This window comes from Heterocephalus glaber, unplaced genomic scaffold (assembly GCF_053883595.1).
Source record: "Heterocephalus glaber isolate CG9 unplaced genomic scaffold, H.glaber_assembly_v1.0 deba00001429, whole genome shotgun sequence".
In the NCBI taxonomy this organism is placed as follows: domain Eukaryota; kingdom Metazoa; phylum Chordata; class Mammalia; order Rodentia; family Bathyergidae; genus Heterocephalus; species Heterocephalus glaber.
The window spans coordinates 3730561-3742579 of NW_028258294.1; the positions used below are offsets into that span (position 1 = coordinate 3730561).

The window sequence follows — 12019 nt, forward strand, 5'->3', positions numbered from 1 at the left end:
CTTTAACTTTGGATGTTGGGTATTTTGTCTCAACAATGAGAAATGTAACTAAGAAAGTCACAACAAAAATGTGATGTTCTTAAGATTGAAATAATAAAAGCAATTGAATAAAATTTGGGGGGGTACTGGGGATCGAACTCGGGACCTTTAGCTTGCGCGGCAGGTGCCAGAACCACTGAGCTAAATCCCTGGCCCGGTTGCATAAAATCTAAGATTGAGAACCAGTGACTCTTTGGGTATACTTTTATTTTGTTTTGTTTTGTTTTTTTGGTACCGGGGATCGAACTCAGGTCCTTGCGCCTGCAAAGCAGGCGGCGGAACCACTGAGCTAAATCTCCGGCCTACTTTTGGGTATTTTCTAAGATCAACTCTTCTGGACAGTTTTCCTTCTCTGAGAAAGGGATTGCCCAAGGAATCAGAAAAGGAAGCAGCTTTTCAGTCTCTCCAACCCAGTGATAGCATTCATCTGTAGAGATTCACAGTGAAGGGAGCGACATCAGGAGTGGAGTTCTGCCTCTCTGTTCCAAGTAGGTTTTTTTCTTTTGTAGTATAAATCAGACTTTAATAGGACCTTAACCTGTTTTTAAGTAATGGGTCAAGTGAGTTCTCCCAGATCACTGGGAGTCCATAACACACATTTGGCTGTTGGCCAGGTTTTATTTTTGTCTTTTAGAAGACTTCTGAAAGACTTCACTACATAAGCCATCAGATGACAAGATATCTTAGAACCTGTTCTTCATGCTTCCTTCACTTTTAGGCAAGCCTCCTCTCAGCCCCAAAATAAAGCCACTAGTTTCTTTTTTTATCTCATAAGCCCTCTTGCCAGAAACACACCCTGGAAGTATACATGGGATCTTTAAGCTTTGTCTCCACTTGTCTGTGCAGGGAGAGAGGTTTTCTAAGGGGAGGGAGTCAGGGAGTCTGTGGAGTGCTTCTTAGCTGCAACTGGCTTTCTCCTACAGTAAACAAATCAATGTGCCATTATGAGGATTAATTTCCATTCCAGGACTACATGATCTAATCTACATTAGAAATGTCTTATCTTCCTATGGACATTTGTTCTTTTTCTGGTTTTCATTTCAAAAGATCCTCATATAAACTGCATATAGGTCTGCTTGAGGCACCTGATTAATTAAAGCTAGGATTTAAACATATCTCTCTACTCCATTTATTTTCTGAAAATGAGGTAGGAGGGTGGGTAGCTTCCTTCTTTTACACTACGTTAGTCTAATGTTTGTTTTGTAAACTTCTAAGCAGACAAGGCCACAGACATTGACTTGGGCTAACTTAAGTAGAAGTGAGTTATTGGAAGACCTTTGGGAAGCCCACAGAATGATGGGAGCTCAGAGAACCAGATTTAGAAAGGGGGCTATGGAGGGCTCGACATTAGGAACTCTGTCTTAAAATGAGATAATGAGGGATGCATGCTATCCCTGCATAACTATCTTCCAGATTTTCCAGCTATCAAAATGTCACCATCTTAACAATTTGAGCCCCAGAATGAGCTCTGACAACTGAGCTTGGGTCACATGCCTGGCTCTTGGTCTAGCTGAGGAAAGGAAGGCATGGTTCTTTCAGTTTTGGGAATAGGAGCATGGTCACTAGGAATTACTGCCCCACCAATATTATACACTATGTGGATGTGTAAATTCCAAAAGAAAATCTGCTTTTAGGGCATCAAAACTAAACAGATGCTAACTAGAACTGTATTTTCAGAAGAGCAGTTTAAATATTCGAGAAAGGGATTGAAAAGTAAGCATGGAACAAAATGAGAGGAGGGCGAAAGAAAATGGGAGTAAGTGAAAAATCAGAAAACATTCTCCCCAGAACAACTATTCTTTGGCAATAAGTATATTTACTTGTACATACAAGTCATCATGGCTTTTTTTTCCTCTAGCAGAATTTTAATTCACCACTAGATGGTGCTTTAAATCCATATGCACTAGTGTGGCGTGGATCTTGGGGAAGCTCCCAAAGCTCTGCTTACTTTCACAACTTTCTTAACCTTCATTCAAGAAACACGGGGGGAGTGTGTGCCCAGAAGAAGGTCACCCCACTTATCTGTGCAGATAGGGAGAGGAAGATGTCCTAACAACTGAGGTTTGGGCACAAGGTAGGAAGGATACTGGGAGGAGAACTGCAGTTTAAGGGTTTGGCGAATCCTTGCCTTGAGGCTCTAGCAACCGCCGAGCCTTTGTTGCGTCCTAGCAACTCGCTCCGCCCTCCTCTCCCTCCGCTTCCTTCAGCACCTGCTTCCCGCTCCGGCTCACTTTCTCACTCTGTCTGTCACTGTTCTGGTGGGCACATTTTTTGCACTCTTGGAGAAAGGCTGGACAGTTTTCAGGCATTCTGCCGTGGCAGCCTTCCAAGAGCCAGATCAAGCAAGGGACAGGAAGGGCGAGAAATAACATTTATTTAAGAAAAAAGTAGAAAAATTTCAAGATTTTTATTTTTAAAGGACATCCTGGGCTCCAGAGAGAAGTGGCTGGTGGGTGGGTAAATCACTTTAGGAGAAACTTCCTATAAGGAAGGAAGAAGAGAGCCACCGAGGACCAAACAAGGAGTGAACTGGGGACTGAAGATGTTGGACACTATGCTCCCTGATGTACAGGAGCTGGGCAGGCCGGTGCTGCCCACGCTGCCCTCGCTGAGCAAGGAGGGTAAGGCTTGGAGCGGGGAGACTTGGGGTCTGGACCTTTACCTTCTTCGCTGGGAGGCGGGAGGCGCAGTATCTATTTTCCCATTCCTGCTATGGGCCTGGCCTGGAAGGACTAGGTTCCTTAGCAACGAGATAGTAATCAAATCAGCCCAAGATGGATGCCTAGAGACATTATTGGCTGCCTTACTCAGGGAAAGGAGCCTACTGAAGGTTTTGACTAAACTCGCTAAAGCATATACGACACTCAGCTCGCGGACTATCATAAAGTTCTCAACAAATGCTAGTGAAAAACGAAGACCCCACCCACGGGGCAGAGGGAAACTCTCGCGGCTACCCAGAGAAAAGCCGTTTAGAGGAACCCTAAATGGCTCCTTTTCAGAGTTCATACAAAAGCACAGTTGCTTTTGTTGTCTTTCACACTAATTTTGCAGTTAAGAAAATGAGATGATCTTAAAGCGATACTGGGTATCTGTTTACAGCGGGACTTGACATCCTTTCGTAGAAACCTCATCAGGTTTGGTTAGTAGCAAGACACAGTCTGTTTTTAGCATATTTTCTAAGAAGATTCACCCCAACTGGACTTTGAGATCTGTTTACAAGCCATAGGATCCCTTTGGAAGAAAAATATTTCAGAAATGGAAGCTATTATTATCAAGCCATTGTAACTTAGAGATGTTAGCTAGGCTTTAACCAAATGACTTTAGGAGACAAAATCAATGAGAATGATTTTTTTCTTCCCCCATAGCACTCCTAATTTTCCTGTCAAAATAATTCTGACAAAGGCATTAAAGGGAATGGCTTTATGGATTTAAAAATATTTGCCATATTTATAAATTGATATAGTCTTTCAAGTAATTTTAAAATCCTATGTGCTGAGTTCTATCTAGGGAACCTTGCAAATTTACAATCTATTTGGAGAAGATACACATTAAACAAATGATCACACAAATAAATGAGGTGTGATCCAAACATATAGTGAATGTCTAAATTAAAACAAAGTATTACAGTAAAAGACACATTGTTATTAATTCATCTCAAAATACCTCCCTCTAGCTTTGAACACACCATTATTCATGCCACTTTTTTTTTTTGGTACAGGGATTGAACTCAGGACCTGGTACTTGCGAGGCAGGTGGCAGAACCACTGAGCTAAATCCCCAGCCCATGCCACTTTCTAAAGCAGTTCTGAAGTCCTTTTCTGTGAGTGACTTTAGTTGTGGTGCTTTGGCTACCTCAATGTCCTGAATCGATTCAAAATGTTTACTTTTCATGGTCATTTTGACTTTGGGGAAGAACCAGAAGTTGCACAGTGCCACATCAGGTGAATACGGTGGATGAAGATACACCATGTATTTAGGAGCCTGCCATTCCATGGATGGCACTCAGCAGGAGCATTCATTGTATATATATATTTTTCATCACACCTGGTGAAGACATTCATCAAAGAGGACTTCCACATCTGCTTCAGAAAATGGCAAGAACAGTGGGCTAAGTGGATTAGAAGTTAGGGAGAATACTTTGAGGGGGATTAATGGCAATGTGTCTTTTACTGTAAAACAAAATTTTAATTTAAACACTCACCATATATTTCAATCATACTTCATAAATTTACATTTTAGCTAAGTGCTACCAAGAAGATAAATGGTATGATAACAACTTTTTTAAAAAGACCCCTTTAAAAAGCACTTTTTAGTTCATAGAAAAATGAAGAGGAAAATACAGAGATTTTCTACATTTTACCCCAGTAGATGCAACAGCTTCCTGCATGTCATCATCTATGCATGCTATCACCCCCCACCAGAGTGGTACAGTCATTAAAACTGATGCACATACACTGACACATCATAGCCACCCCAGAGTCTATAGTTTACATTTAGGTTCACTCTTGGCTTTGTACGTTCTACAACAAATGTAAAGTGATTTATACCCATCATTACAGTGTCATACGAAGGAGTTCCACTTCCCTAAAAATCTTCTGTGTTCTGCCTGTTCATCCTCAGCCCCACCCACAAGCCCTGAGAAATCACTGATCTTTTATTGTTTCTATCGTTTTGTCTTTTCCAGAATGTCATATAGTTAGAATCAGACATTATACAGCCTTTTCAGAGTAGCTTCTTTCATTTAGTAATATATTTTTAACTTTCCTCCATGTCTTTTCATGGCTTAATAGCTCTTTTTTGGGGAGTACCAGGGATCGAACTCAGGTTCTTGAGCTTGTGAGGCAGGCGGCCGAACCAATAAGCTAAATCTCTGGCCCAGCTCATTTATTTTTAAGGGTAAATAATATTTCATTACCTAAATGTACAGTTTATCCATTTGCCTGTTAAAGGATATCTCAGTTGCTTCCAAGTTTGGGCAGCTATGAATAAAGCTACTATAAACACTTGTATGCAGGAATTTTGTTTGTTTGCTTTGAGACAGGGTCTTGCTTTGTAGTTCAGGCTGGCTTTGAACTCATTATGTAGCCCAGGCAGGCCTCAAACTAGTGGCAATCCTCCTGTCTCAGCCTCCCAAGTACTAAGACTACAGGTATGCACCACCACGCCCAGCTTATTTTTTAGACTGTATTGAAATTCTTTTCATTTTGAGATTTAGTAACAAATTCCGGAAAAACTGGAATGTAGGAACAAATCAGCTAGAAATCACAATCTGTAAGACTTATGAGTATATTCTAACTGAATTTCAAGGGCCTAATACTTCCTAATGGCACCAATATGCACGTTTTCCTTTTGTTTTTTTTTCTTCCAGTAATAAGTAGCAAATGTCAGTTTAAATAATTATTCTTGCCGGGGATTTAGATCAGTGGCACTGCTCCTGCCTCACAAGCGCAAAGTCCTGAGTTCGATCCTTGGTACCGCAAAAATAAGTAAATAAATAAATAAAATTTATTCTTTATATAACTTTGCCTTATAATAGGAATTCTTTATGGAATAGAGCATTATAGTGGACTCAAATAACTTATACAAATGAAGAAAAACTATTCTCAAGTTTCCAATTAAGCTTGATCTTTTCATCAGAGCTGGGTTGCTAACTATACAGTTTCTCCTGGCCCCAATTAAATCATTTCCTTTGGTGTAGATTGTTTTTCCAAAATCTTAGCTGCATGTCATGTCTGGGTGAAAGACTTTTAGTCATAAACTTCAACAATTATGACTTAATTCCTTTGAAAATTTGTATGTAAATCTGAATACTAAGATTTTTATTAGTGAATTTGTGACATTCTTGACCATTATGAAAATTGTAACCCAGTATATAGTTGAGTCTAGTTAAAGACCTTAGTTCTTGGCAGCTAGCAGTAGAATTCTTTTGGGTTCTAGAATGTAGTAGGATGGGGTAGAGTAGGGGAAATACCTGATTATAGAAACTACACATCCATGCTTTAGAATGAGGGGCAGAATCTTGGTCTGTCTGCTCACTGCGGCAGGCAGTCCTAGTTTCACTGGTGTCGAATGAGTTTCCAACATCAAACTTGTCCTTGATGCTCATGAGAGTAACTGTTCCTTCACATCCACCAAACCTGCCTTTTCCCTGACATACTAATAACAATGTTTATAACCCTTCTATATCAGAGTTAAATGATTGCAATCTCCCTGCTCTTGTTAGTGGTTTAAACCATTAGAGAATACCAATAAATTAAGCATTTAGGGAAAGAATTGGACTTTTGTAACCAACTTAATCAGTGTGCCACAGTGGCATCCTACTGAATGTCACCTTACTTGATCTCTTATTTCTAAACTGAAAACTTAACACTCTTCATTTGCAAAGTGTTTCTAACTGGAAAGTGTCTTTAATAAATACACTATTAGGTTTGGAATGGGTATGTCAACCCAGACACAATTCTCTATATTTCTCAATACACTTTGCCTTATTCCTGGATTACAGAATGGCATAAGAATGAATGTTCATAATATTTAGATGGCACAGAGTAGATACTTTAATGAGTTGTTAAGAAGAAGCTAGATTACACTTTGTTAACTCCATTTGTAGGATAAGGGAAATGTATGATGGAGTTCTCCCTATTCTACAAAGGTTTTCTTAAAAAATGAATTATTGTTATTGTTAAAATCATATTTTTAGAACTTCAAGGGATAAGCTTTAGTTACCAGGCAAATTAACTTTGGAATGACTTTATTTTCTGCTAATGCTAATACTTTATTTTCTGCTAATTATGAATTACTGTCACTTGATTCTGTATTCCATATTTACATTTTTCCTTACTAGCACCAAGATGCTCACATATAGGTGCCCTCATAAATTATTTTGGTTTTCTTTGAATTTCAGAAGTCTCTACTATCTGGGGGACTGTTTCAGAATTTGTGGAACGACAGCTAACCTTGCATAAGGTGGGATTTATTCTTTAATTTTAACACAAGAGTCCAAAGAATATTTCTTGAATAGTCTTGTACAATTTTTTGGAAGGAGTGTAGAAGATTTTAGAGCCACCTAGTTTGACTTGATTTTATAATGTTCATACTTAGGGCATGTGGATTGTAGATGTAAGAAATGTGGAAGTTTTCCTAGGTGATGAATTTGTAAGTTGTTTTTCTACTGTAGTGCTGATCACCCTGGGTTTGTGTAAAGAAACTAGATGAGTCCTATTTGTCACTATTCTGACATTTCATGGCATAGCTGTGGAACAGTATCATGCTTCTTGTTTTCCCTTTTTGCAGGCCATGGATTTTAGTTGAAATCCATGAAGATGAGGCAAAACTGCCAAAAATGAGAAACTTTGTTCAGGGACGGACTGTTTCCTCTTATCAAGTATTGAGTTTGGTTACCATAGAACTGGTCAGATTTTGGGAGGAGGTTGGAGAGAGTTAAGAGGTTGTAGAACTTAGTACCCTACACAGAATTCCCACTACTTAGGCTGAATTTAACCTTTAAATATATTTTATTTGATTTGAGAATTTGAATTAGCTATCACCACTTAAAATTAGAAGTCTATATAAAAGTTGGCATTTCCCCCTCCTCTTCCTTGAAAAATCAGCAGACCTGACAAGCACAGCCTTCCATTCTTGTCTGTGACACTTGGCTGGAGCTCACGATGGCTCTCCTCTTTGTATGAGATGTGCACTCTTAAGCCACCACAGTCTGGCTAGTTAACCTCAGTCTCACACTCTTTCCTGCAGGTATTTGAGTTTGTAACCCTTGATGTACAATATCTCCAGGTAGACATAACCCAGCTCAAAAGCATTTGCTTCTACCAATCACCAAGCTTATTGCCTTGTAGCATGTACCTGTGGAGCTGGGCTGGCTGATATCAAGTGGGAGACATACGATCTGACAAAGAGAATGAGAAAATTGGGATTCTCATGCCCCATTAAATGCCAAATGATTAAAATGTAAAATATCACACAAGATGAGAGAATCTTAGATAATAGACTTTTAAAAGCTATGACATCCATGAAAGTTTTCATAGTCCTCAGCCTTTTAACGATGTGTAGAAGATATCTGTAAAGCATATATTACATTTTATTCTAAATTTATTTCAGAATTTAGAATCATAAAATACTACCACTATAAAGGATGATTGAGATCATTGAATTTTTAATGAATAAACTCATATTCTTTTCATGTTTTTTGGATAATATGAAGGGTTCTTCTTCATTCTTTCAATGAATTATGTTTTTCGCTTTCTTCTTCTTCTTCTTCCTTTTAGGGGGTTAAGATTCCAGGACTTGGAACTTTCACTTTCACAAGACAAAAGCTTGAGGTGGGAAACAACAGGTTTATTTTACTCCAGAGGCCTGTGTTCATCATGGCTGAGAAGTTAGTGCAAATCCATGGACTCAAACAAAACAAAGTATATTCTTCTGGTAAATAATTCTAACATTTAAGACTTTTGCAGAAATTTACTAGCCTGGGGATAAAAATGATAAGACAAAGATTGGCTAGTGCTGCTTATTAGTTTCTGGTTTGAGGGAATAATATTCCACATGGTACTTTTGGCAGAGGGAGGGACTGTGGTGGGAAAATAAGTCTTTCCACAGGCCATTTTAAACCATAATACCAAAAGAGGCAGTCATGAGAAGATCTGATGCTATTTAAAGGCAAATTTATATAAAAGCCATGTCATAGACTTGTACAGACTCTTATTTGTTTTTCAGATCCTAAGAGGTTAAAAGTTTTATTAGGAAGAGAAATGTTATTTGGGTCTCTGGGTGGGAGAATTATAGTAATATTAGCTGTTCAAAAAAGAATTAAGATGTGTTATGTACATGTACCAACTTCCCACGAAGAATACAATCATTACGTACTGCAAACATTTACTAAAAAAAAAAAAATTGAAAAAAGATAGTTAAATGTGTTCCTATCACAATATAATCTAAATTATTAAAATTTAAAAGTTAGAAATTGATTAATTTCATACTTAATGCATATCTTAAATACTTTTCCCATACCCTAAAATGAGCCTGCCTTCCTTCCTTCCTCCTTCCATCTCAACCAACCTCTCTTTCCTCCCCTCCCCTCCCCTCCTCTCCCTTTCCTTCCCTTTTCTTCCTTCTGCAAATACTTATTGAGGGCCAATTATTTGTCAGACTTGGTTCTAGGCACAGGATGTTTATAATCCAGCTTTACTTGTGGGCTTTATGACAATTGCTTTGGTTAGTTAGCAACCTTTTGGGGCTTACCTTCTGATTCCTGACTCTGTTCCTTATTGTCCTGTCCTGCATCAGACTTGGATAAAGAGAGATAGTCTACCTCCATTGGCAGAGGTAAAAATGCTGTAACTTTCCTGAAAATTAATTTTTAGAATAACTTTCCACCAGAAAAATGATATAGCCAGGTGTGTTGGTGCAGGCCTGTAATCTCAGCACTTGGGAGTCTGAGGCAGGAGAATCATTGTGAGTTCAAGCCAGCCTGAACGACATAGTGAGACCCTGTCTCAAAAAACCAAACCAAACCAAAACAGAAAAATTATATAGTGGAAAAATAAATACCAACAAACTATATTTAGAATATATTCAGTACGGTGAGTTTAATAAATTTAAGCCATTTTTACCTAAAATCTTATGACAGAAGAAATATATAACATTTCATCAAAAATCTACCAAAGGAAATGAAAATAAAAACAGTTTTTTTCCAAAAATGTTTTTGTCTTAGCATTAGAGCCAGTTTTCAATCTTAGATCCTGTACTGCAATCCAAAAAGTAGTTTGGATTTGTACAGGATAAAGAAATTTTAGAATTAAATGTAACAAAGTGAAGTAGTTCAAAAGAAGAGTATAGTTTAAATTTGGGGTTATGATTCTCCATTATTAATACAATTTATAATCAATAATTAGTATTAGTAGATCAGTTATCTAATCAAACATTGTGGCTTTTAGTGATTATTAAGACATGGATCTTGCTTTGAAGAGCTCAGGATCTAGCACAGACAATAAATGCAAGTGATGCAACATAATTAAGCGCTATATAAATAGTCTGGATCAGAACTGGATCACATGCTGTGGGTGCCCAGGGTAGATTTTGCTTACCTCTGCTTGGCAGGCTTAGGACGATGATGTATGAGGGGGCTGTTTAAGGATGGGGGTGCTCTGCCAGCAGAGAAGATATTTCAGGACTAATATGAACAAGGCAAGAATAGCATTAACTGCCATAAAGAATGAAGGGGAAAGACAGATGGCTGTGATGGATAAAAAAAATGAGTTTGCTTTTGGACATGCTGGATTTGAGGTTCCTATAGGGACATTTAGATAGATAGATGTTATTGTAGCACATAGGAGAAAGATAGAGACTAGAGATCGAGATTTGAGAAGTCTACTCAGGAGAGGATATAAGGAAGACAAAGATCAGGACAGAATACTGTAAACAAAAAAATGAAAAATGCACACTAAGACCCTCAGTGATGCCTCTGGCATTTTACCCAATGGCCTATGATCAGGTTGAGGAAATTATTTCTGAGAAACAGTGAGTGGTTATAGAAGAACTAGGGTATGGATAGGGTCAGTATCCTTGGTCATAAGTGGTCATTTCATCCTAAATCAGCATCGTGCTGGCAGCAACGTCAGGCAGGTATATCCACTTTATGTTGCTTTGGGCAGCCTTGTTTTATCCTTGCCTTTTCTAAAAATCTGTGACTCTCATAGGCTTAATAATTTTTAAAAAGCAGCACAAAAAGAGGAGGACTCATTTCTGCACTGCTTTGAGAGTGAGAGTACCTGTAATTCAGCTTTCAGAATTGATGGGAAGATTCCTAAAACTGAAGCTTAAATTTATAGAGTCTTGCTGACTCATGAGCCAGAGGTCAAAGTGAAGGGACAGATATAACTTCTCAGCTCAGACCCCACCTTTTGGTTTATTTTAGTCAAATCAAACCTGAAAAAATAAAAATAATTAGAACAACCCTCCCTCCCTCAGTATTATGAAGAGAAGAGAAGAGAAACTAGCAAAGAGACTGAGGATGAGGAAACTGGTGAACTAAGAATGGTGTGGTGGATACAAGAAAAAAGAGAGGGCAAGGCCAAAAGAGTTACAGATTGGTCGTGAGAGGTGAGATGTGCAAAGCGTCCATTGGCTTGTCCATTATGACTAATAGTGTAACGATGAGTGGGCTAGAAGACAGATTGCAGAAAGGCAATGGGCAAATGGAAGGGAGAATCTAAAGACAGGCAATATGACCTTCTTAAGAAATTTGTGTTAGAAACCAAGCACTGTGGTGGATGCCTGTAATCCCAAGCACCTGAGAGGCAAGAGGATTGCAAATTGGACCTAGACTGAACAATTTAACAACTTAATAATATCCTGTTTTAAAGTAAAAAATAAAAAATGGGCTAGGGATGTACCTCAGTGTGAAGGTCCTGAGTTCAACCCCCAGTACTGAAAAAAATTGTATTAGAAAAAAAAAAAAGAAATGAAGAGAGGTGGAATAGAATTATTATGAAATTGTGTAGGAGACACATAGTGAAGCTCATGTATTGTAGAGCTGTTAACCCTCACCATTCAGCAATAGTGGACATTTGAAAGGCTATAATTTAGGTTGAGTAAATGTTTAGAATACCCTTCTCTTTTCTCTGATTTGTTGTTCTATCAGTGGACCTTGTTATTATTTCCCTTTGGCTTTATCACCTTGATCTTCTTTGCTATTTACCCTTTTTCTGACTTATGGACCTTGCACAGCTCTGACATATCTTCTAGTCAAGTAAATCCTGTGTTTCCTTCAAGCTAGATATAATCTTACTATTTTGCAGTGTCATTTATGGGCTCATTGGACAGAAAGAGCTTCCTGCAAGTCATCCACCCTTGTATAAAACCCAATTTCTTTTGAACAACTTAAAGTGAAGAAAACTATCTTTTAAAAACATTTGTAGATAATTATAATCATCTTAAATGGTTTTATAATTGGAAGAGAGCACAAATA

The 12019-nt window shown here is 38.2% G+C and overlaps 1 protein-coding gene across 2 annotated transcripts in view; it reads left to right on the top strand.

Annotated features, from left to right (window-relative positions):
• The first annotated feature begins 1943 nt into the window (after positions 1-1943).
• Positions 1944-12019, top strand: part of Ccdc81 (coiled-coil domain containing 81) — a 57331-nt gene continuing 47255 nt past the window's right edge. The window contains exons 1-3 of one of the 2 annotated variants that reach the window (XM_004868226.3): positions 1944-2660; positions 6941-7002; positions 8319-8475. In XM_004868226.3, the coding sequence (XP_004868283.2) occupies positions 2582-2660; positions 6941-7002; positions 8319-8475 (298 nt within the window). In that variant the 5' untranslated portion in view covers positions 1944-2581. Of the gene's footprint in view, positions 2661-6936; positions 7003-8318; positions 8476-12019 lie in introns of those variants that run through there. The other variant, XM_087212109.1, reaches the window with a different exon arrangement.